This window comes from Solanum dulcamara, chromosome 12 (assembly GCF_947179165.1).
Source record: "Solanum dulcamara chromosome 12, daSolDulc1.2, whole genome shotgun sequence".
NCBI classification, from domain to species: Eukaryota; Viridiplantae; Streptophyta; class Magnoliopsida; order Solanales; family Solanaceae; genus Solanum; species Solanum dulcamara.
The window spans coordinates 2,409,911-2,436,111 of record NC_077248.1 but is presented as its reverse complement, the minus strand read 5'-3'; the positions used below and the strand labels follow the sequence as shown (position 1 = coordinate 2,436,111).

Genomic DNA, 26,201 nt, shown 5'->3' with positions numbered 1-26,201 from the left:
TTTTTTCATTGGCCAAAATAAAAGTCTATTACATAAGTAGTAGACATGTAATCATCCCTCCAAATAATTAAAATAATAAAAACTATTTAAAACTTATTTTAAAGAAGTGAGTACTAACTTTATTCAAAGTAGTGGTGAAATAACTTTATTTAAAATAGTGGGGTAATAACTTTATTTAAAGTAGTAGGATAATAACTTTATTTAAAGTAGTAGTGTAATAACTTTATTTAAAGTAGTAGTGGGGTAATAACTTTATTTAAAGTAGTAGGATAATAACTTTATTTAAAGTAGTAGTGTAATAACTTTATTTAAAGTAGTAGTGGGGTAATAACTTTATTTAAAGTAGTAGTGTAATAACTTTATTTAAAGTAGTAGTGGGGTAATAACTTTATTTAAAGTAGTAGTGGGGTAATAACTTTATTTAAAGTAGTAGTGGGGTAATAACTTTATTTAAAGTAGTAGGGTAATAACTTTATTTAAAGTAGTAGGGTAATAACTTTATTTAAAGTAGTAGGGTAATAACTTTATTTCAAATTTAATAAAGGGAGGCAAGATAAATTATGATAAATGCCAAAATAATTACTACATGCTAGCAAATTTTATAAAAAAATACTATAATTATTTCCTAACAGTGAAATATTTCAATCAACAAATTATGCCTGATTAGCAAAATATTAAACATTTCTCAAATCTAAATCAAGAAAATAAAATATCGGTTATCAATTAGCTAATCAAATAGATACCCAAATTAAAAGATATGCATTTAGACAATAGCAAATAATAACAATCTCACTATAAAAATCTTAATTAAATATAAGAATATAAATATGAACATAATTAAAATATAAGAACATGAATATGAACAAGAAACCTTAATTAAATACAAGAATATAAGCATGAACATAATTAAAATGTAAGAACATGAATATGAACATGAAACCTTAATTAAATACAAGAATATAAATATGAACATAATTAAAATGTAAGAACATGAATATGAATATGAACAAGAATATGAACAAGAACAACAACAACAAAAACAAAAATAACATAAATATGCCTTTCAATCTCAATCAATTATGAATGAACAAAAATCTTTTAATCTTGAGTTTATCAAATCATTTGGATCAAAAATTAAGAACTAAATTGGTGTAGTAACATGTGAGCAATATGGATCTTATAAGCAAGAAAATAACAATAATGGTTAAAGTAATCAATCATCCCAACATTTGTTATGCAAAATAAAATTAGTAAACGGAGTCTAACATGAAAAAGATCTAAATCTTCCAAGCAAGAAAACTTATCAAGAACACCGAACACAAGATGTAATCAACCCAACATATACACAAATAAAAAAAATATATGAACTTTTAGATCTAAAGGAACGCAACATATATAGTAAAATAAGAGTTAAACGAGTGGTTCGTCTTGTTAGTCTAGCGGCGGCATGGTGGCTTTTCCGGCGTGGTTCGTTGGAGATTTCGCCGGAGACGAGTGTGAGAGAGATATTCGATGGTGCGTGAAAGGAGAGAGATAAGGGGGAGAATGGTGAGGACGGTAACTTGTCTTGTTTTCTCTTTGGAGAAGATGAAGAGAGTGTAGAGAGAGAGAGATAGTGAAGAAGAGAGTTTTTAGAGAGAGTGAGTCTTTTTGTGTGATAATGGAAAGAGAAAAAAATTAGTTTTTTCTAGGATTTTGGGTCTTAGGGATAAAAATAGGAAATAAATTATCTTTTAATCTGGACCATTGGTCAATTTTTGATAAGCGACTAAGATTGGATCTTCGTATTTGATGGAGATGAAATGGGTGGATGTGATTAAATCTTATTTGGCTAAAATTTTAATAAATTGAATAAAGAACACTACACCTTAAAAATAAAAATGGAGGAAAATTAAATAGATTACTTATCTAGATAATAACTATAATATATATGTTGAATAAGTAAAATTATAAACTTTATCAAGTAGTAATATTTGTATACATAAAGTAACTACTTATATATATACTATGTAAATATATGTGTATGTATGTATGTATATAGTATGTAATAAAATAGAGCTATAATTAATATAGTTAACTAAAATATATAATAAACTTAACTAAGTAATAAATTTATAAACCCATATATATAAGACGTATTAAAATAGATATGTAATATGTGCATGCTAATATGAATAAGTAAATTATAAAATAAACTTAGTTAAGAAATATATTTTTTATATATATAAAGAAAATACACACATACATAATATATACTCAATAGATACGTAAAAAATATTCAAATATATGAAACTCATTACTAAAAAAAAAAAATAGTTTGAATATTAATAAAATAGCAAAATATTTTAAATTACAAACGTAAAAATATATGATTTATTAGGTAAAACTAAATATAAATTGATTTATTTAATAAAGAAATAATTTTGAAAATGCTTATTTATTAAGAGAGCAATCCAAAAAATAGTCATGAGTTGCTCAAAATTGGGTGTCAACACATATTATAATCGGGATGACCCAACCAGTCATGCCAAATGATAAAATTATTAGAATGAGTAAACCTTTTGTTTACAATGACATGTGATTCAATATTACTAATATTTGTATGGTACAACCCAGAAGAAAGTGCAGGTAATTTTTCGTGCACAATTTTCTTCTCCATATTTATTGTAGTAATATAAAGGTATTCAACCTTTCTTTCATTTGCAGTCTCAATATGATAGTCATTTTGGCGAATAACCTTGAAACTTAACAAGTTTCTTTGAGACTTACTACAATACAATGCATTATCAATTACCAATATCGTTCCTCCAGGTAGTAATAAGGCCGCTTTTCCAGAGCCTTCAATCAATTTTGTACTACCAGATATTGTATTGACATAAGCCTTTTTCATAATCAAATGACAGAAATATTTTTTTTCTTTTAATATCGTATTAGTTGTGGCACTATCCAAAATGCACATATCTCCAATATTCATCTTGAATCCAATTGAAGACTGATAAATTTATTTATCTTCATAAAATAAAAATGCATTATAAGAAATAAAATAAGTAACAATTTTGCTAGAAAAACATAAGTCCCTTTTTTTTAAAGTTAAATTATGATAATTTAGAATTTAAAAAATTATATGATTCAATTATGATGAATGTTACAATAATTTAGTTTATGGAATTATATACTTATTAACCTTAAATAAATATTATACATAAGTATTAAAAACAAAAATATTATAAAACATTAATATAATATTATTCATCATGTATAGATAATTTGTTTATTGACAAAAATAATACAATCATTATATATTATTAATGTCTAAAACATCAAAAAGAACAAACAGTTAGTATAATGACATTAAATAAGACGAATATTATTTTTGTAACAATATGATATTAAGATTAAATAATAGCACACTAATAGTAATTAATTACAACATTGTAAAATAGGATAATGTAATAAACAATATACAATTATCATAAAAATGTTGCCCTGATTTATTTATTTTTCTTCAAATACATAAACGTAAAAACACAATAATTCGAAGCACATGACAACATATTGAAAAACATGAAATTAAACATCAATTAAGATCCTTAAAAAAATCTCCAACCTCCAAATGAGTAATATCATTGAGGTCATTAAAATCATCATCCCTTAAAGCCAGATCTGCTTCAATATTATCATTATTCAAAGGCCTTGCCTCAACATTATTTTCGAACGCCAAGTGTGATTCTATCCGAGCATTAGAAGAAGAGGCACCACCTCTATTTGCCTTTCTTTTGAAAGAATTTTGATAAAGTCTTACAAAATGCTCAGGCGTCCGACATTCATTTTTCCAGTGGCCTTTCATGCCACAACGATGACAGTTACTTCTTGAAGGACCATTTTGAGAACTGATATCGTTCTCCCTTTTATGTTGACCACCACCACCACGATTATTAAATTGTCTTCTGTCATTGCCACGTCCACGCACATTATTGTGGCCATAATTTTTGTTTTGTCTTCTTTCAGACTGGCCATATGCTTTTACCATATTTACCTCCGGTAACGGAGCAGTTCCAGTGGGACGAGCTTCATAATTTTTCATTAAAAGGGCATTATATTGTTCATCCACCAGAAGGCATGATATCAATTCAGAGTATTTTTTAAAACCTTTTTCACGGTATTGCTGCTGTAATATTACATTAGATGCATGAAAAGTAGTTAGTGTCTTTTCTAACACGTCCTCATCATTTATATTTTCCCCACATAATTTTAATTGGGAAGTTATTCTAAATACAGCAGAATTATACTCAATTACGGTTTTAAAATCTTGAAACCGTAAGTGCATCCACTCATAACGAGCCCTTGGCAATACCGTTGCCCTGAGGTGGTCATACCTCCCTTTTAAGTCTTTCCACAATTCAAGTGGATCTTTCACTGTCAAGTATTCCATTTTTAGGCTTTCATCTAGATGATGACGAAGGAAAATCATAGCCTTTGCTTTATCCTGACTTGATGTTGTATTTCCTTCAATTATAGCATCACCAAGACCCTTAGCGGTAAGGTGAATTTCAGCATCAAGTACCCATGACAAATAATTTTTACCAGAAATACCAAGTGCCACAAATTCCAATTTTGACAAGTTTGTCATGATGAAAATTAATTTGAAAGTAACAAAAATAACTTAAAAATTAAATTTCTTTAGTAGATATACCTGATATAGAAGTTAATTTTCTGAAAAATTAGAGTTTCGTGCTGATAACGTGTTATAAATTAACTTACTTGACAATTTTATAAAGAAAGAAGAACAAGAAAATATAGAAAGAGTAGTATAAATTTTTCTTTCTCTGTGTATTTTTCACTGCCAAAAACATAGGCTATTTATAGACAAAAAAAGTTAGAAAAGAAGAAAAAAATAGTGGCCCCACACAACACTTGCAAGTGGACATCCAATTCATCCATCTTGCTTTTTAACATTCATCGCTTAGAAGGTTTTTTTTTTAACCGGTTATTTAATGCAAATTAATTGAATCTTTTTTTTGGGAGGGGGCTATGACTTCAATATTTGTTGTAGTTATATGTCAATTCATCCTTAGCCCATATTGTTGGCCCAAACTGACCCATCCCCTAGAATTGTTTGCCCTAGAGTTCCATTCAATTCCTCCCAGAACTCTCCTTCCTCAGTAAAACAAAAAGAAGCAAAAGTTTCAGGTAACGATTTCTGTCGCTTTCTTCTTCAATAAATTGTCTATTTTCAGGTAAATACAGAATTGATTGATATGATGTTAGCAAAACAACTCTTAATGCTTTTAACTTAGAGCTATAATACAATCAAATCCTAAGTTGAACTGAAATTTTCTTGCCTTTAACATGTTGCAAGTAGCCAACTCGTACTTCTTCTTCTTTTTTACTGTAAGCATTAGTTATCTGATATTTTCTCATGTATTTATACTCCATAAATTGCTGGTTCAATGTTACGGGCAATTTTGAATGCAAAATTAGAAGTTTGGCTATGTGCAGTGCTTGGAATGCATACTGTTATGATAATCTTCTTGTTTATTATCTTCAATCCAATTGTTTTCTTTGTTGTAGTTGGTGGAAATTGGAAAAGAAAAAAAATTGATATGTATGCTTGTCAGTTTTTTTTCTGAATATCTAAAGCTGAAAAAATTATTTTCTTTAAAAAAGAATGGGTTTTGATTTGTTTAAAAATTGAGAATATAGATTTGGATCAAGTCGGGGGGGTTGGGTTATGTTAACCCAAATAACCTTTGGACAGAGTTGGGCATTAGCAATTTGGTTGTTCAGCCCATCTTGACCTGCCCAACTTCAGCACAAATGGCCGATTTGCCATATATATGTTTATTTTGTTGGTTTGAATGAACTGCTGCCATGTACTTGTGTTGCCTTTGTTAGGTTCAATGAGTTACCCAATTTGAGTGTAATAATTTGGAGTCTCCTTGTGTTTGCAGTGATAGTATTTTTGGGAAATGGCGAGCTTAATATCACAGAATATTACTCATTCAATCGGGGATGAGAAGTCTAAAAGGAAGACTAAAGGTGAAGGGAAGGAAGAAACTGAGAAAAAAATTAATAGGAAGAGAAAGAAAGAGCATAATGAAGAGAATAAAGAAGTAGAAATCGAGGATAAGAGGGAAATGGAGAAGCTTGAGAACTTATTGTTTGGATCCTTGTACAACCCTGTTGGTTTCGGGAAGGATTATGAAGATGAAAAGCGAGATGATGGCGGAAATGATTCTGCTATGTTCTTTGTGGACCGGTTTGCTGATAGTGCATTGTCTGTTTATGAGGGAGATGCACAGCTGGTGCAAGAAGGTATCGTAGAAGTGGAGAAGGAGCGGAAACCTGTGTGGGTAGATGATGAAGAAGAGAAGACCAGTATAAAAATAGCAAGTGTGAACAGATTGAGGAAGCTGAGGAAAGAAGAGGGAGAGGATGTGGTATCTGGTTCTACGTACGTGCAAAGACTAAGGGCTCAACATGCTAAACTTAATCCAGGCACCGAATGGGCCCAAATTGATTCTCAGGGCAGAAGCTACAGGTCTGATGATGAAGATTCTGATGCAGAAGGTAAACATATTGATGACTATGGTTCCAAGGATGTCAAGTTGGTGGACGATATTCTTCAATCAAACGAAGATCTTGTTGTCAAAAGTCGCACTAAATTGTTGCCCGGACTTCTTGAATATTCAAGACTGGTTGATGCTAATGCAGTTGATCCTTCAAATGCACCGATTAATTCTGTTCAGTTCCACAGGAATTCTCAGTTGCTCCTTGTTGGTGGATTAGATAAAAAACTCAGATTTTTCCAGATTGACGGGAAACGAAATACGAAGATCCAAAGCATCTTTCTTGAAGATTTTCCCATTAAAAAGGCAGCTTTCTTACCCAATGGGTCTCAAGTTATCATATCAGGAAGAAGAAAGTTCTTCCATGTCTTAGACTTGGTCAAAGCAAGTGTTGATAAAGTAGGTCCTCTAGTCGGCAGGGAAGAAAAGAGCCTGGAAAGTTTCGAGGTTTCTCCTGATTCAGATACAATTGCTTTTCTTGGTAATGAAGGATATATTTTGCTAGTGTCCTCCAAAACAAAGGAGTTAATTGGGACACTAAAAATGAACGGAACTGTCCGCTCAGTGGCATTCACTGATGACGGACAACAATTACTGAGCTCTGGTGGAGATGGCCAGATTTACCATTGGGATTTGAGAACAAGGACTTGCATTCATAAAGGTGTTGATGAAGGGTCCATAAATGGTACAGCTCTTTGTACTTCACCAAATGGAAGTTTGTTTGCTTCTGGTTCAGACAGTGGGATCGTAAACATTTATAACAGACAAGAGTTTTTAGGGGGAAAGAGAAAACCAATCAAGGCAATTGAGAATCTGACCACGAAAGTGGATTTTATGAAATTTAATCATGATGCTCAAATATTAGCCATCAGTTCTAGCATGAAGAAAAACAGCTCAAAGCTAATTCACGTTCCATCATTTACAGTTTTTTCAAACTGGCCCTCTCCAAATCGAGCTGTGCACTATCCTCGCTGCTTGGATTTTAGTCCTCATGGAGGATTCATGACTTTGGGAAATGCTGAAGGAAAAGTGTTACTGTACAAGTTGCATCATTACCATGATGCATAGTTACTGTTGGCATTATGAGCCACAAATGTTTTTGTTAGTGTAGTATGAGACGTTCAAACGCATGCTTTATTTTTCCCCTTTCAGTTGATGTAACAGTATTTTCCAATGTATGACAAGATGATTTGGTAAAGGACCTTCTCCTCTTTTACTTTTAACAGAGAATTCTTCGGGCCCTTGTTTGTGGTAAAAGGCTGAATGGCTATTGATGCAATTTACATACAATTGCAGATGTCACTCTTACTGTTTGAACTCCAATTCAAATCTAACAGATCATTTTCTCAGAGACTGCAACAGAATGCACCGAACTTTCCACCAAAGTACTTTCAGTAGTTTTTATTACAGCCTTAGGGTTCGATTCCTGATCCATATTAAAATGCTAGTAGATATCCACAAAAAAGAAGTATTACGCTATTTCCCAAATGTTCTTCGTTTTTCAGTTTAACAAAAACAAAAGCACAATAGCAGCTTAAAACCATATATATGAAGTCATTACCTTGAGCATCATTATCTGATCACGGAAAATGGCAGTCATCTCTGCGAACGAGCAATCAACAGAGGTCAAAATGGACGAAGCTGAGGATTTGCTTTTCGAATTTGAATTACTCAGAGCTACCTTGTGCGAATTCTCAGCTATGCTATTGCTTCTGAAATACACCTCAGAAGAACAGAAGCTGATCAGTGATCAATAACAACTCTGTAACTGAAAATTTGAATTGAATTGTTTGTTTCGAGTTCGAATTTTTCTTACTTTGGAAAAGGAGATGAAGATATGGCTGAGAGAAGGAGAAGAGCAGAATCAACTTCACGTTCACCATTACTGGGAAATGCTTCTTTCATTGTTCCTTCGACAGAACGTTGATTTTGTTTTTCTCTGTTTTTGAAAATGGCGCGATGATATGGGAATATTCGAATTTTCGTCTAAAGATTTTCGGAGCTACAAGTCTGGGCTTTGCGGTCTCGGGTAATTGGATCCAGGATGATTAATTTGAGGAAGGATTACATAAAGTTCATAATGTTAAGAGCTAATTACATAATGGTGTATTTGGTACGAAGGAAAATGTTTTTTTGGAAAATAAGTTGATTTCTAATTTATTTTCTCATGTTTGGTTGGTGAGTGACAAATATTTTTCGAAAAATATTTTCTATTGTTGTAAACGGAAATACTTTTTAGAAAATATCTTTTATCTTTTATTAGAGAGTAGAAAATATTTTTAGAAAAATAGTTTCTCACATGAAAATCAAACTTAGTAATTGACTTAGGATCCGATCACGACCCTTGATTTAGGATCCAACTCGACTTTCAACCCAAGATTTGACTTGCAAATTTAGAGTCGATCTCAACTTTCGAACCGACATCCGACCACACCCGACTCCAGACCTAACTTTCAAATAATTTAATTTTCATAAAAAATAATTTTTTAATTATTTTTGGGAGTAGGGAGGGTGGCTGGAACGAGGGTCGGGTTTAGGGGTGGGTGAAAAGTGAAATTTTCAAAATTTAAAATATTTTTCAAAAATAATTTTTTAATTTTTTTTTTGTGGGGTGCGTGGGGGTTGATGGGTGGGGTAGTGGGGTCGGGATAGGGGTGGAGTGGGTAAAAAAATAAAATTTTTAAAATTTAAAATATTTTCAAAAATAAATTTAATTTTTTTTGTGTGTGTGTGGAGGGGGACTGGTAGGGTGGGGGGCTGGTAGAGGGTTGGGATAAGTAATGGGTAAAAAATTAAAAATTTTAAAATTTGAAATATTTTTCAAAAATAAAGTTTTAAATTTTTTTTAGGGTAGAGTGGTCGGGGTAAGGATGAAGGTTGCCGAGATGGATGTATGGGTATACCAGGAGCGACAGAATTAGAAATGAGGCTATTCGGGACAAGGTAGGAATGGCCTCGGTGGAAGATAAGATGCAAAAAATGTGACTGAGATGGTTTGGACATGTGAAGAGGAGAGACACAGATGCCCCAGTGCAGAGGTGTGAGAAGTTGGCCATGGATGGTTTCAGAAGAGGTAGGGGTATACCGAAGAAATATTGGGAAGAGATGATTAGACAGGACATGACGCAGTTACAGCTTACCGAGGACATGACCTTAGATAGGAAGGTGTGGAGCACCCACATTAGGGTAGAAGGCTAGTACATAGTCTCGTTATTCTTCCTTATTAGTAGGTGCATTAGCGCACTATAATTTCTTGTGCTCTAATTTCTATTCTTATATATTACTATTTATTACTTTCTGTACTTTGATTATTTTATTTTATCTGTGTCGCTTTCGTTATTTGTTTTTCCATATCGATTTGAATTTCTTAGCCTTATCTGACCTCTTTTTATGCTTTTATTGAGTCGAGGGTCTTTCGGAAACAGTCATCACACCTTGGTAGGAGTAAGGTATGTGTACATTTTACCCTCCCCAGACACCACGTTGTGAAATTTTACTGGGTTGTTGTTGTAATTGATCATCTAACTGGGGATAAAAATAGTTATTATTTTTTTTATTATGTTTGATATTATGTTGTCCTTTGTAAAATATTTCTTAAGGCAGTGCGATTTCTTAAAAGTTTCTTATGTTGTTAGTTTTTTACGTTCTTATAATGTATCTTTTTGTTTATGAAGAATATAAAAATTCCCCAATCATAAGTTGGATCCAACATCAATTATGATAATATGTGTCTTATTGATAGTGTCACAACACACTATTTTAAGAGATAAGAAATATTTCTCTTATTTGATTATGAAAGAAGCTAATGTTAATACAATATCTAATAGTGCAAGATTAATTAAGTTTCAAAGACATTCATCAAAATGGTTATCATATCGAGACTACAAATGATGAAAAGAATGAATATTTTTACGTTACTACAATAATGTTAGGCAAAAAGTTTATATTTGAAAAATTATCCGCTCTTTCATCCGGCTTATACTTCACAAGTATTAGCATGATTGAAATACATGTTATAGCAAACCAAAGGTTTATTAACTCAAATAATTTTATTTTTTGGCATGACCGGTTGGGCCATTTCGGTTCTAATATGTAGCACAAAATAATTGAGAGTTCACATCGACATTCTTTGAAGAACCAAAAGATTCTTCAATTTAAATAATTCTCTTGTATTGCATGTTCTCAAGGCAAATTGATTACTAGACCATCAGTAATCAAAATGGGCATTAAATCCTTAACATTTACGGAACGTATACAGGGTGATATATGTGGGCCAATTCACCCATCATGTGGACCATTTAAATATTATATGGTTTTAATAGATGCATCTACAAGATGGTCACGTGTATGCTTATTATCAACTCGTAATATGGCATTTGCGAGATTACTTGCTCAAATAATTAAGTTAAGAGCACAATTTTCAGATTATGCAATAAAGACAATTCGTCCTGATAATGTTGGTGAGTTCACATCTCAGGCATTTAATGATTATTGTTTGTCCACTGGGATAATAGTTGATCATCCGGTTGCTCATGTTCATACTCAAAATGGTCTAGCGGAATCATTGATTAAACGTCTCCAATTAATTACTAGACCAATGTTTATGAGAACAAAACTTCCCATTTCATTACGGGGTCATGCTATTTTGCATGCACCAAGTCTAGTACGGATCAAACCCACGAGTTATCATAAAATCTCCTTATTACAATTGACTTTTGGTTAGGAGTCGAACATTTTCCATCTTAGAATATTTTGGTGTGCATTATATGTTGATAATTTGAATATTATCAAAACTTCTGAAGAACTTTCAAAGCCAACAAAATGTCTAAAAAAGGAATTTGAAATGAAAGACCTCGGAAAGATAAATTTTTGTCTAGGTCTACAAATTGAAAATTTTGCAAATATGATATTTGTCCATCAATCAACATATACAAAAAATATTTTAAGAAGATTTTACATGGATAAAGCACAACCATTGAGTACCCAATGATTGTGAGATCTTTTTATATTAATAAAGATCCATTTCGATCTCATGAAAATGATGAAGAGCTTGTTGGTGCTGAAATACCATACCTTAGTACAATTGGTGCATTAATGTATCTTGCCAACAATTCTAGATCAGATATAACTTTCTCAGTAAACTTGTTAGCAAGATTTAGTTCTTCCCCAATGTGAAGACACTGGAATGGAATTAAGCATATATTCAAATACCTCTGAGGGACCACAGATATGGGATTGTTTTACTCAAATAAACCAACGTCAGAATTGATTGGTTATGCAGATGCAGGATATTTGTTTGATTCCCATAAAGGTCGATCGCAGACGGGCTATTTATTTAAATGTGGAGGTACATCTATATCATGACGTTCAACAAATCAAACTATGGTTGCCACTTCTTCAAATCATGCAGAGATAATAGTCATTCATGAAACAAGTCAAGAATGTGTTTGGTTAAGATCAATAACTCAACACATTCAAGAAACGTGTGACCTTTCTTTGACAAGAGACGCTCTAACAATATTGTATGAAGACAAGGAGACAGAACAAAACACATTTCACCAAAATTCTTTTTTATCCATTATCTTCAAAAGAAAGGTGAAATAGATGTTCAACAAGTTCATTCAAGTGATAATTTAGCAGACTTGTTCACCAAAGCATTGCCAACTTCAACATTTGAGAAATTGAGATACAAGATTGGAATGCGTCATCTTCGAGATATTAAATGATGTCTTCATAAGGGGGAATATAATACACGCTGCACTCTTTTTTCTTAATCTAAATTTTGTCCCATTGGATTTTCCTAGCAAGGTTTATAATAAGGCAGCACTCAAGGCGTATTATCAGATGTGTGTACTCTTTTTTCTTTATTAGGTTTTTTCCTAATAAGGTTTTAACGAGGCACAATATCTATGGAGGTTCAGAATAACTACTATGTATATTTTTCTTGTAAAAATTTTAATGAGACACACTACACGTGGACATTCAAGAGAGAGTATTATGAAAGTAGTGGATGTCCACTATAGACGTCCCTTTCCCCTTTTCCTCATTTTTCTTCCTTCTTTTACTTTTCTCTCCGCTTATACAACAAGAACACACAAGAAATTCTCTCAATCATCTCAATTCTCTCATTCTCTTACTATCGACTTTCCTTAATAAATTTCTAAGTTAATTTATTTTATAACAAAAGCTTATTAATTGCTATTTTGGGTAAATTGCATAGTATTAACCTCATTATTTATACTTGTAAAATCAATTGCACTAAGTACAACCATTAGAAGCATCAGCTTGTCTTCCCGACCATAGCAGTCAAATTCAGATTGTAACAAAGCCAAACTTCTCCTTCTGCTTCTCCTTCTCTTCCTCTGTTTGTGTTCACAATGCTCTCTCGTTTCATCTCTAAATCCTCGCATCTCAGGCTGTTAACCCTAATTTCCCCCAAAACCCACTTCTTAAACCCTAAACCCATTTCCCCTAAACCATATTTATTCTCCCATTTCTTCTCCACCCGTAACAACAACAACAGTAACAACAGCAATGGCAAAAATCCGGATCCTGATTTGTGGAAACTCTCTTCTGAAACCGAACAATCAGTGTTCAACGACGAAGACTTACAAAGTGTTGAGGGAATAGAAAAGGATGATGTGGGTTGGGCTAAAGGAGAAGAAGAGAGTGGTGATGTGTTTAAGGAAGCAGGTGAAGAGAAGGGTGGTGTTGGTGGTGGGGAGGAGATTTGGGCCACTGCTGAAGGGTATAAAACTTGGAGTTTTGATGTTGAAGGGGAAGGAGAACGGGTGTTTGATATTGGAGAAGACGTAAAGGTAGAAACTGAAATGAAGGGTTTTGAAGAGGAGGCTAAAGTTGATAACACTGAGGAGAAAAAACTGCTTGAATTGGAAAAGCAAGTTCTTACTGGGGTTCTTAAAGGTAGTTTCTAGCTTATTTTTCCGCGATACTTACCATATTACATCTTGAAAGATTTGTGCTTTATAGTTTGGTTGTGAAGTCTGATGTTTACTCTCATTTCAGTTCTATTTGTTGAGTAGTGACTAGCCTAAATTGTCATGCTCTCTCAAGGTAAAATTTCAGCTCATTTTTCTTGCAAAGGTGTCAACTTTTCAGCTATGCTCTTAATCTAAAAAACACTGTGAAAAGGCACCCTTTATGCTATTATGTTTCCTTTGATTTGTTAACATTAGATGGTGTCTCTGTTGAGTAGCAAATGACTAGGTTGAACTGTCGTGCTTTCTAGTCTTTCTAGAGTATAGAATTTGAGATAAGGTAGGAGATTAACTAGGAGCTCTAGTCTGCTGTAGGTGCATATTGCTGTCTGATAGTTTTCAAGGCTGGAGAGTATTACCTAAGCAGGCTTTGACTTATTGGTGTCAATAATGTAACAAATTTGTCTTTTCAGCTCAATCACCCTCTTAAGTTTTATCGGATAGTTTAAGTACAATCTCAAATAGTCATGCTACCACAAAACATCTTTAACTTTCCAAAATTTGACAACAATTTCCCAAACCAAGTGGCACTTACTTTATGACTGGCTTGATTATATTTTCTATCATATTTGCATATGACATAGCATTGGTTGATGAGATATGAGACAAAGTTAATGTTAGGTTGGAGGTTTGGAGACAGACTTTGGAGTCCAAAGGGTTCAGGTTGAGCAGGACCAAAACAGAGTATTTGGAGTGCAAATTCGGTGATGTGGTAAATGAAGTGGACGTGGAAGTGAGGCTTGCCACACAACCTATCCCCAAGAAAGAAAGTTTTAAGTATCTTGGGTCCGTACTTTAGAATAGTGGAGACATCGACAATGATGTCACACATCGCATTAGGGCGGCATGGATGAAATAGAGGCTTGCTTCTGGAGTCTTGTGTGATAAGAAGGTTTCACCCAAACTTAAAGATAAGTTTTATAGAGTCGTGGTTAGACCGCCTTTGTTATATGGGATGAAGTGCTAGCCAGTCAAAAACTCTCATGTTCAAAAGATACATGTTGCGGAGATGAGGATGTGGAGATGGATGTGTGGGCATACTAAGAGCGATAAGATTAGGAATGAGGTTATTTGGGAGTAGGTAGTAGTGACCTCTATGGTGGACAAGATGAGGGAAGCGAGGCTGAGATGGTTTGGACATGTGCCAAGGAGGGGAATTGACGCCCTAGTGAGAAGGTGCGAGAGGCTTGTTGTAGGGGATCATCGGAGGGGTAGAGATAGGCCGAAGAAATATTGGTAAGAGGTGATTAGACATGATTTGACGCAACTCCATATTACTGAGGACATGACCCTAAATAGAAAGAAAGGATTGGAGGACGCGTAAGGTAGAAGGCTAGTAGGGGTGAAGGTTAGGGGAGGTCGAGCGTGTTATGTTGTGTATCATGTTTCTATTATCACACTATTTTATGGTTTTTATTATTTCTTCCTTGTAGACTTTCTTAACTGTCATGCTTTCTTCATTTTTTTATTTTTATTTTTTAACTTGGATTTGAGGCACTTGAGCCGAGAGTCTTTCGGAAACAGCCTCTCTACCTCCTCGAGGTAGTGGTAAGATCTGCGTACACTTTACCCTCCCCAGACCCCACTTAATGGGATTTCACTGGGTATGTTGTTGTTGTTATTGTGTTAGTCAAGTTTTTATTTCATAATCAAATGAGTTTGATCCAATTTTCTTTTTATTTGAAGTGATAATTTTTTGACTCCATTTGTGCTTTTCTTGTTTGGAAAACTTGATATTTCTTGACACATATGTTATAGGATTTGTAGCTATTTCTTGATTAGGTCTGTGTTATAGTAACTTGGCAATAAAAAATTATCTCCGTCAAGTGCATTTCAATTTCTAAAGGTTAGAGATTTTGAGAAAGAATATGTCTGGGGAAGTTGGAGGGATGTCACCAGTACATGTACATGCTCTCGTACTGGTTATGCAAAACTTGATACTGCACCTCTTCTCATTGCAGCAATTATTCCTTAATCCTGTTTCAGGAATTTTCTAACAAAGTGCCTTTGGTTCCAGGTCCTAATCGTGCATTTGGAGATCTAATAGCGGCATCTGGAATCACGGAAGAAATGATGGACAGTTTGCTTGCGCTGAGAGACCTGGATGGCATTAAAGGACTTCCTCCTTTAAGAGAAATCGAAGATATGCGTTATGAAAAAAATACTAGGAAGTCAACCAGAGCTGACATTGAGCGCCAAAAACAGGAGGAAGTAGCCAAGGCGCGAGTCAAACAGGTAGATGAAAAGGGAAGGGCTTATGGGACAGGAAGGAGGAAGTGTAGTATAGCCCGTGTTTGGGTTGAACCAGGTGGTGGAAAATTTATGGTGAATGACAAAGAGTTTGATGTATACTTCCCAATGCTTGATCACCGGGCTGTTCTTCTTCGACCTTTTACTGAAACTAAGACATTGGGCATGTGGGACGTGAGATGTACTGTAAAAGGAGGGGGTGTGTCAGGTAAACAGCAGTATGCATGCTGATGAGTTGCACTCATCGGTACCTTCACCAATAATTTCTTTTTTCCACCCTCTAATCTGATAATAGTTGCTGCCAGTTTATCTTTAAGAATATGACATCGTACCCATTTCCTTTATGAAGTTTTCTTGCTTGTATTTCTTACCGGGTGCAGTCTAGAACGGTAATCAAACAAGGAGATGCCAAAGTAGGAGGTTTTGGCGACTGCGTAGTTTCGACAACTGCATTAAGACCACCTGTTGTTTTATGTGGGAGTCGGAGCCCTTATTTTTATTGACATAAATTTCAGTGTACTACTTAGGATATAGGAAATTTAAATAGTATGTTACTTAGGATATAGGAAATTTAAACAGTATGTTACTATGTTATGAATCAGACTGTCCTTTTAACTGTTAGGCCTATACTTAATGCTTGATGAATTCTTTTTTTGATCAAGATAAGTGAATTCTATGGAATGTTAAGATCAATCATTTCATACAAGTTACAATTCTAATGCCTTTGCTCTTGATACACTACTACATAATCCTTAGAATTTGATCTGAAAGAAGACTAAAGAATATGAAACGACAGAGATGTTGTTTCCACTAGACAAACAAAAACTCCCACGGTAGATATTCATTCAGGAGACATGCCAACACGATCTTGAATTCGACGTGATCTTCTAACCGGAGTCGTCAATACCACTTTCTGGACCTCTTCTCCATCTTTCTCCACCCTTTTCTTTAAGATCTCTTTTTCAGCTGTAAAGCTTCCATATGATGGAGGATCTGCTATATTATGTTCCCCAACAGATGGCTGAGCAGGAGGTAAAACACCTTTAGATAAATTAGTGTTGCTCCCTTCTGCTTCAATCATGCTGTTTTACTAACTGCTTCTAAGGGAGGAGCTCCTGACTTCTCCAACCATCATTTCACCTAGTAGTTCAATCTTTGGTGCGCTGCTGTGGCTGATCTCTTTTGAAGCTTCTTTCGTTGGTCTACACAAAGATGAAGCTTGCGTAATGGATCCAATGACAGGTATTCTCTCAAGGTGAGAGCTCCTGCGATTTTCCGAGGTATCATTCAGTTGTTCTTGGCTTCTTGCAAAGATGAAACTTTACAGAAGTTTCAGTTTTCCGCTCTAAAGTTCTCCTTCAACACTAACAATAACTAGGTTGTTGGCTGTTTCAGTTTGAGGAGCTTCAATAGAAGCTTTTGGTTTACTTGTAACATAGATTATAACCAAAGATGCCACCAAAAGCACTGAAGCTACTGAAATTCCTATGTTAATAACAGCGTTGGTCGGTCCAATTTCTTTGACTTCAACATTCTCCGACTCTATTTCAGTGTCAAGATTGTTGGTTTCTATTTCTTCAGCTCCTTTTGATGCTGTCTCCGATACTTCCTGCTCAGTCAGCTTGTACTAGCTCAAATTTGGAGTTTGAATGAGCAGCATACTGCTCATTTGCAGAAGTACTTAGGCCAAGGGCTGGTAATGGAGATGCTTAGGCCAAGGACTGAGGTCATTAGTGAGAGGGTCGTATGGCTTATAGGAGGAATCAACAACAGAGATGTTTTCTTGATCATCATCGGATTCAGAGGCATAATTCTACGAAGAAATGGATAATTTTTCAGACTGCCGCGAGATTGAATTTAGGGAACTGGTTTTAGACCCAAGATTTGAGACTTTGTGAGGAAGGCTTTCACAAGAGCTGGAAAGTTTGTTCCTTTCTGCCAAAATTTTATTTCTAATTGGAACTGATGCTTTGGAAGCTGCAGATATGGTGGGTGACATGAAATTTTTAGTCATGGGTTTCTGGCCAAGTGGCTGCTCAGTTTCATTTGTTTCTCTCGACCCAGTAATCGAACGATCTGGAACCGCAGAAGACTTAGGAGAGCTCAATGGTGGAGTCCTTTTCCGTGGTGTTATATCCATATTTCTTGAAGCTTGTTTATGCGTTTTCACACAATAAATTTCTTCTGTTTATGCGGTTCCTGGTTTCTGGTCAAGTGGCTGCTCAGTTTCATTTCTTTCTTTCTTTCGTTCTTTCTTTTTTCCCTCTCTTCCTCATGCTTGATGAATTCTTTGTACAAAAAGTGCACATTTTACAGAGAAACACACATTGATTCCAACCATTTCATTTATTTATGGAGAGTTCAAGGATCCTTAAACAATTCTTCCCAGTTTTTGGATCGATTAAACATATTTTTAGCTCATCTGGGAAGCAGCACTAAAAACAGCAGCATAGGGACAGACTATTTTTCTCCTTTCTTGCCTTTTAAGAATCAGCAGCTTGGGAGCCATTTCTCTGAGCCTGTGAATTGAAGGAAAGTGAAAGATGGTAAAGAAAAAAATGTGTTCTCTGCTCCTTGCTCACTAGGCCTATACCTCATGCCTTATTCACTTTCATCTCTCTCTCTCTCTCTCTCTCTCTCTTTGGTGTTCTCTTTAACTTAGCACGAGCATGTTGTACCCTAAAATCTCCGAATAAAAGGTTTAGAGGTGATATGATATTGGCAAGTTACTGCCTGACATATGTTTTTCTTTTGAGAAGGGCCAAAGTGGCCACTAGACTGAAACACTTCCCTTTTTTACTGCATGAAATATTTTTTGATGTTTTGAAATGCATGAAATATCTTTAAATATTTTGAAACTTGGCAGTTCTTTCTCTTATAGTTGTATTTTAAACTGCTTTCTTTATGCTTTTAGTTGAGAGTACTTTGTAGATTAACGTCATATTTGCTTCATCTAGTTTGGTGAATAGTATAATGTTACTTTTGAGAGTGATCCCTGAACTAATAATTATGAAGACTGAAGCGGAAGAGAAACTAAGTGAGCACTCGGCTTGATTATTCCCTTAAGCTATTTGGGTTTAAATAACTACTCCCTCTGTCCCAATCGTATGGCATACTTTCCTTTTTAGTCAGTCCCAAAAAGAATGACACATTTCCTTATTTGACAAATATTTAATGATAGTATCAACCTTTTACTCTTGTTGGATCCCTCTTATTTGGCAAAAAGTTGTGTGATTGGGCATTGGCCTATGTATGCCCTCGTGATTTTACCATGCTCCCTCTCCATCATTCCCCAAAAAAAAAGAAAGATAAAAAGAACTACTTTATATTCCCAGAATTAGGTAGGAATGTGAACTTCTTTCTTCCCAACTCTCAATGTGTGTAGAGTGTTCTTTATTTATCATTAAGTTGATGTTTTTTAAGCTCTCAAAAATTTGCCTTAAATTTTTTTCTATATGTGGTTTTGGAAAATTGATATGCTCAAATCAGGTCAAGTTGGTGCAATTCAGCTAGGTATCAGCAGGGCATTGCAGAATTGGGACCCAGAGTTGCGGCCTCCCCTCAGAGAAGGTAATACTTACAGTTGTGCTATATGTACTGCCTCACCTAAATGTGGTTTTTTTAGGGTTCTTGGCTTGTCAAATCTATGACTTCTTTCCTATCACGATAAGTTCAAAGATGTATATGTTGGTTATTGTTATAATGTACTTCCACTTGTTTTGCATCCCAAATGTATGCAAATTGGGTTTCTATGATCAAAGCTGCTTATCATTGTCTTTGCAGGTGGCTACTTGACGAGAGACTCGAGAGTTGTGGAGAGGAAAAAACCTGGCAAAGCAAAAGCAAGAAAGAGCTTCCAATGGGTCAAGCGTTGATCTGTTATGGTGCTAACACTTGAATGTTGCAGCAATTTGCATCCCGAAGGATTTGGCATCAATCACATAATTTTCCATTTGAAGTCATTGTTTTACTTATGGAATACAGAATTTGTTGCCCAGAATATTCAGAGTTGGCTGAGCTTTAGTCTTTTAGGAATTGTTAGAGACTTGCTTTCTTAGCCAAATTACATTGTCAAATTTTGACTGAGAATATTCGTTCCTACACTTGATCAAGATGTTTGGTCTCAGTTTCCAGTCGAGTAGTTGTGTGGTAGTTCGATTGTAATAAATATTTATTTTCTTCTTGTGCAATTATCGGGCGTTGCCTTGTATCAATGAATCGACTATGAAAGGATACATGATCATCAAATGGATAAAAAGTAGCCACTTATGTCTTTGACTTATTATGTTGATGATTCTCTGCTCTCTTTGCAACTTTTGTTTCTGGCTAAGTTAGTACAATTTCTGTAAAATGGGCACGCCCCCTAATGTCATGGGTATTATGTTGCAGCATATTTTGTCTACATGATTAGACACAATTAATACGTCCGTGAGGTAGGAGTAAGGTTTGTTGTAGCAATACTCAACTCCATGTCATCAGCTTGTTAGTAAATATTATCAGATAGTAGTACAGAAAGATGCATTATACCAGAAGTGTGTGTGTTTCCTCTTTCCAAAGGGACAATAAAATTGGACAATTTCTTGAGTTTGTTATTTTCTTACGGGTATTATGTCAGTCTTTCCTGTGTCGTTCTGATTTATCAAAGGACATTATATTGGCAATGTCGTTACCTAGGATGTTTTTCAGTTTGGTTCAAACATATAGATCTATAAGCCCAAAGCTATAAGTCCATTCAAACGAACTTTTAGACCAAGAGTTGCTCAAGCCCAAAGTCACTTAAATAAAATTATTTTAACCTCGGATGGTTCAAAATCAAACCGTAATGATAATTTAACCACAAAATAGGTGTATTGCTTTATTGGTATCAGATTAACGGTTGGACAGTGGCTTGACTTTATAATTAATGACTTAACGGACGCAGGGTACAATTAGCCAGCTAACCCATTAGAACTATTAAATTTTAAAAATATACCTTGTGATATTTCAATATAGTTCTTAGTGTTGTCATACCAAAAATCATTCAGTTTTGTAGAAGTTTTATGTCTAACAAAATAGTTTTATTTTACGATTGTATTCAAGATATTTACAATAACCAATAACCCATTGCCGCTAAACTAATAACCCATCACCAATAAATCAGTAAAAAAAATTCGCTTCAAGCTACCAATTTCGATTCGATTTTAAAAGTAACACCATATAATATTATCTTCTAAATATTTACCATCCTGCTCCGAATTTATATATCGGGCCTGCCCCGAAGTTGGGAAGTCAACATAATTTCAGTGCTGTCCCAATTTTTCTTATCTACAACTAGTTTAATTGTAATATTTTTTTGTGCTCACTATTACTCTTTGTTTTGACTCACAATTTTGGGTGAAAGTTTTATATGTAAATGTAATTCTGAAGATGGATTTTTTTTTCTTTTTTTAGATGTCAAAATCTGGAACATTGAATCTGGCTTCTGCTGTTGGTGGCAAAATTGAGAAGAAGGAAGTACTTTCAGCCATTGAAAAGTAAAATTTCTTATTCCAATCATTTCATCATACTTTTTATTACCTTCAAATTTAATGATAATTTTGTTTCTGAAACTGCATGTATTTCATCATACATTTTGTTCACAATTGTATTTGCATTACTTAGATATTATGCTGCATTTAGTCTTTTCTTTGTTTTGAGTAGGTGTTTGACATTAAAAAAAAAGAAGAAGAAGTGATATTTGAAAAAACTAATCCCTTTGTTTAATTTGTTTTTCGGTTTTGACTTGATAGGAAGTTTTAAAAAAGTAAAAAAAAATAATTGAATCTTGTGGTTAAACTAAAGATATGTGGGATGTATCAAATTATTCTTTAATCTTGTGATCTTAAACATGTCAGGTAGAAAGTTGAAATTAAAAGAGTTGTTAGAAAAGAAAAAAAACACATTCTTTGTTGAATTTAAAGTTAAGTTGAAAAAAGATACTTAAAAATTGAAGCTATGTTTGGATATGCATTTAACTGAAAAGAAGTTGAAATGTTGAGCGTGGAAAAGATTTTTCACTTAAAAATTGGTTAAATTTAAAGAAATCATCTTGAAAAAATAAATCCAATGTATAAACAAACAATGTTTTGACATTTTTTGGGAAAAAAAGAAAAAAAGTTATATGGACAAACGGCTCTTTAATTTGCAACCTAGTTATTTTTTCATTTTTAATAAGCTTATGTATTTCGTTTTTTCACATGTAATGACGCGTTATAAATTACTTTAGGTACGAAAAATATCATGCATGTGATGGAGAAGCGGACGAAGAGAGGAAAGCTAACTACATTGATATGGTAAGATTTGAAGAAGATATAATCAAAGAGTTAAAGAACTAACACGCAAGAGGTTGAGCCAAAAAATTTAGTAAGGGGATTTTAAACATAAGTATATCACATCTTAGATTTGAAGCAAATTTTGAACCCCTTTATCGGAAACAACCTCTCTATCTCCATGAAGTAGTGATAAGGTCTGCGTACATTCTATCCTCCCCAGACCTCACTTGTGGAATTTCACTGGGTATGTTGTTATTGTTTGCACCCCTTTATCAATATACTGGAATCTTTCCTTATGTCAAGGTTATTCGACGATTCATATATTTGCAACAAAATGAATTCATTTTAGCCCCACTTACACTGTATAATTTTCGGATGAAGGGAATTCAATGGAACCCCCTCGTGTCCATCTAACAAGGTAGTGAGTGGTCTACCTTAGCCCATTGCCGGTGGGATTTTGATATTGTATTGATAGTTTAGGCATGCGTATCCTCGTTGTGGCATTTATATAGGAGTTCAATCATCCCAAAATTCAGTCGTTAATTCACAACATACAATATGTTGTTTGTTTATAGGTTAACAAATATTATGATCTAGCAATAAGCTTTTATTAGTATGGTTGGGGTGAATCTTTCCATTTTGCTCCTAGGTAGGTACTTTGTTCTCTTATTTTCAAATGATCCTTATGGTCAGAAGCCCATAATAATCAGCAAAAGAGGACTAGCAATTATCGTAGTTTCTTACTTATAACAGATGGAAAGAGGAATCACTTCGAGAAAGTATTAAACGTCATGAACATTTTCTTGCTCTGCAATTAGGGGTAAAGCAAGGACAAAAGGTGCATTTCATTGTCTATGTCGATCCTATTTTTGTATTTTGAGTATTATGGATTTCTTTTTGTTCTGCTACTCTTTCTCCGTTTTTATTTTATTTCAAGTTGGTCATTCAGCTCTCGTTTAGCAAGTGGAATATGATGAAAATTCCTTGTTCCGTTGACAGATTTTGGATGTTGGATGTGGAATTGGTGGCCCCTTAAGAGAAATTGCCAGATTTTGGTAAAGCCGTAAAGATCAGCTCTGTATTTGGTATGGCTATTAGAATATTGTAAAGCATGTGTATTTGTCTGAAAATCTAGTTGTACATTTATGCTCAGAATGTTTATATAGTCCTGTTTCCGAGCCACATACTACTGGGAAGTCTCTAGCTAGTAGTAAGGAAGAGCACTTCTCCGTCTTTAATTACTTACCATCGATGCTAAAACAGATCTACATTGCACAGTTAATCTGAAATCGTTATTATTTTATCCTTCTCAACCGTTGTATGGGTTTGTTCATTTCCAGACACTTACCTAATATGATTTACCTCTTATAGTGGTGCATATGTTACTGGAATCAACAACAATGAATATCAAGTAGCGCGAGGAAAAGTAAGTTCTTTATGTGCGTGTGTATGGCCGCTTACTTCATATTGTTTTTTTTTGGACGAGAGGGAGTGGGGGGAATTTGGGGATGTTACGTCCATCAAAATGCTGTATTAAAAGTCATGGCAGGAACTAATTTCAATTTATTACATTGATTGCTTTGCAGGAACTAAACTGTATTGGCGGAGTTGACAACACCTGCAATTATGTGAAGGTAATGTGACTCTTCTTAAAATTTTATTCTACCATCAAAGAGTAGTGTTTTTCTCATTGCGCGCTTTCTAAAAAATGTAGGCAGACTTCATGAGTATGCCGTTTGCTGACGACAGTTTTGATGGAATTTTTGCCATAGAAGCTACATGTCATGCCCCAAACGTGGTTCGCACTTTCAGAATGCCTAATGGCGTTATTGTGAATTTACTCTAGAACTCTTTGATCCACTTGAATTTTAGAATCTATAACTGATCATGTTCACAATATGTTGTGGATGACTAGTTTGATTGCTACAAGGAAATATTCCGACTGTTGAAGCCTGGCCAATATGTTGCTAATTATGAATGGTGTATCACCGATTTCTTTGATCCTAATAATTTGAATCACCGGAGAATCAAGGTATCAAATCCTTTTTAACTCAAATTTCTTATTTTCTTTATTTTTATGCTAACAACAAACTTAGATCATACAAAACAGCGTGAGGTAGAGCTTGGCAATGGACTTCCTGATATCCGATCAATGGGTCAGTGCATTGAAGCTCTGAAACATGCGGTTTTTGAGGTGAGCTTCTTATCTTGTGAACCGCCGTTTGTAACAGTACGTTATTATTTTACTCTATGATCGGAAGTAGCACGTATTGTCAAGTTTTAAAACCATAATATAAGCCTTGCTCCAACTCATTTCCTAGAAACTTTTTAATATATCCCAAGACTTTGTTCTTCCTTATAGGATCTCCCAATAGCATTTTCTTTCTTTTTTGTATTTCAACTTCATGCAAAAGATTATTTGGGACAAGGATATTGCTATCAACTTTCCTCTCCCTTAGTATTTGCCTCCGGATAAAAGTCATTTCTCCTTTAGTAATGTCCGTGTGACAGCTTTTGGATGCTTTTTCACCAGAAACATGGTAAGATGACATGTCTTCAAGACTTCAACTTTACGAATGTTGTTTTCCAATTATCAATTCTTATCTGAACGATCGATCTGTTTTATTATTAAATTTTCATCTCCTTATCTCATTAATTGTTAACCTTTGACTTGAAGGAAATGTAATGATGTCAAATTACTGAAATTGCCTGGATTTTCTTCCTGTTTAGGTCAAAATATTAGAGCGAGTTGGCCTCGCCTCTGAGGGAAGCCAAAAGGTTCAAGCCATCTTGGAGCAAGCTACAGATGCACTTGTTGAAGGTGGAAAGTAAGTGAGATCTGCTTGGTTTTTTTTCTCTGCCTTTCTGTTCTTATTTAACAAATAGAGAAAGTTGAACACCCTAAAAATATCATCTACTTAATGGACAGATTGATTGATGATAGACCAACTAGACTTGTATGAAGACGTAAAATAAATGTGTCCAAGAGAATAAAAAATAAGTGGCCTCAGGGAGAAAATGCTTGTGAAATAACACATTTAATGAGCAATTCTTTGACATGCAATGACGTGTTTTCTTCTCATTTAATCTGAAAATCTGGCCAAGTACCCTCAACATTCCATCTAGATACTGAAGCTAAAGAAGTCCTTGTGGAAAATTTAAGTATTAGCTTATATCCAAACTAAGCTAAATGATAGCCAATTTAGTGCAGCTTTTGACAGTGAACTATAATGAAGTCATTAAGCTTATGTTAACGACAAACTAGGAACTGGTTCAGCAGTGTATCTTTCACTTGTAGCTTGTTGGCCTTGACAACATCCAGATAACTTATACTGGTGAGCGCCCAATAGTCCATAGATTGTTCAAATAGATCACACATTTTGTTCCAGTGATCACTTCTCATATTCATTAGACATGCACTTAATGCAGCAGCGATGTTGGTTGTTGAGCTGAAACATAACTGAGGTTATCGGCATCTGGTTGCATTATGTAAATGCTTTCTTCTATAAAAGTTTTGGGTCCGGTAGTAATCTTTCCACCAATTTGGACAATGCAGGGAAGGCATTTTCACTCCAATGTATTTCTTCTTGGCGAGGAAACCTTCTGCGACTGATCCATTAACCTAATTCCTCCTCAATCTACTAAAGGTTAAGGATGTATTTTGATTGTCTCTGACATTTAGATTCCCCCCCCCCCCCCCCACACACACACACGGTCCCACCCCCACTTTTCTTTCCCTCCTAGAGGAGGGGTTGGTGGGGGCATATCGGTAGGAAAAATTCGAGGTGAAAATGTGGAAGAGTTTTTATTCATATTAAGCACAAACTTTGCAAATTATAAGAGGAGCACATTTACTATTGCAAATACAATATGCACCAACATTTATCCTTAAGATACACTTCACGTATATTTACGCATCAAGACAAATATTGTTCCTTAATATCATCTATCAATGTGAAGAAAGATCAGTTTAGTTAATTTATCAGCAAGCACCAATGCTCTTAAAGGCAAGCAAAGAACCAAATGAACTTAATATTAGTGGTCCTTTATAAGTCATTCAATGAATGATAAATAACTACAAGTGATGGAGATGG

At 34.5% G+C, this 26,201-nt stretch overlaps 2 protein-coding genes and 1 pseudogene across 2 annotated transcripts; all 3 read left to right on the top strand.

The window, feature by feature from the left end:
- Positions 1-5,072: 5,072 nt before the first annotated feature.
- LOC129876936 (U3 small nucleolar RNA-associated protein 18 homolog) lies at positions 5,073-7,767 on the top strand. The gene is made up of 2 exons (XM_055952409.1): positions 5,073-5,190; positions 5,952-7,767. Exon 2 carries the CDS (start codon positions 5,970-5,972, stop codon positions 7,635-7,637), a length of 1,668 nt encoding a protein of 555 aa, XP_055808384.1. The 5' UTR covers positions 5,073-5,190; positions 5,952-5,969; the 3' UTR covers positions 7,638-7,767.
- A 5,042-nt stretch (positions 7,768-12,809) lies between these two features.
- On the top strand, positions 12,810-20,095 carry LOC129876158 (30S ribosomal protein S9, mitochondrial). Its single transcript, XM_055951506.1, has 4 exons — positions 12,810-13,493; positions 15,585-16,025; positions 19,307-19,387; positions 19,601-20,095. Exons 1-4 carry the CDS (start codon positions 12,947-12,949, stop codon positions 19,690-19,692), a joined length of 1,161 nt encoding a protein of 386 aa, XP_055807481.1. The 5' UTR covers positions 12,810-12,946; the 3' UTR covers positions 19,693-20,095.
- Positions 20,096-21,149: 1,054 nt separating this feature from the next.
- LOC129877831 (cycloartenol-C-24-methyltransferase-like) lies at positions 21,150-26,092 on the top strand (annotated as a pseudogene).
- The last annotated feature ends 109 nt before the right edge of the window (positions 26,093-26,201 follow it).

What these genes read in the sequence shown, in the direction of transcription:
- LOC129876936 (XM_055952409.1), top strand. Translation starts at nt 5,970, where the DNA reads ATGGCGAGCTTAATATCACAGAATATTACTCATTCAATCGGGGATGAG.
- LOC129876158 (XM_055951506.1), top strand. Translation starts at nt 12,947, where the DNA reads ATGCTCTCTCGTTTCATCTCTAAATCCTCGCATCTCAGGCTGTTAACC. An exon ending in AAAAGGAGGGGGTGTGTCAG is followed by an intron (nt 16,026 to 19,306) that starts GTAAACAGCAGT and finishes TGCTCAAATCAG; the next exon opens with GTCAAGTTGGTGCAATTCAG. An exon ending in GCGGCCTCCCCTCAGAGAAG is followed by an intron (nt 19,388 to 19,600) that starts GTAATACTTACA and finishes TTGTCTTTGCAG; the next exon opens with GTGGCTACTTGACGAGAGAC.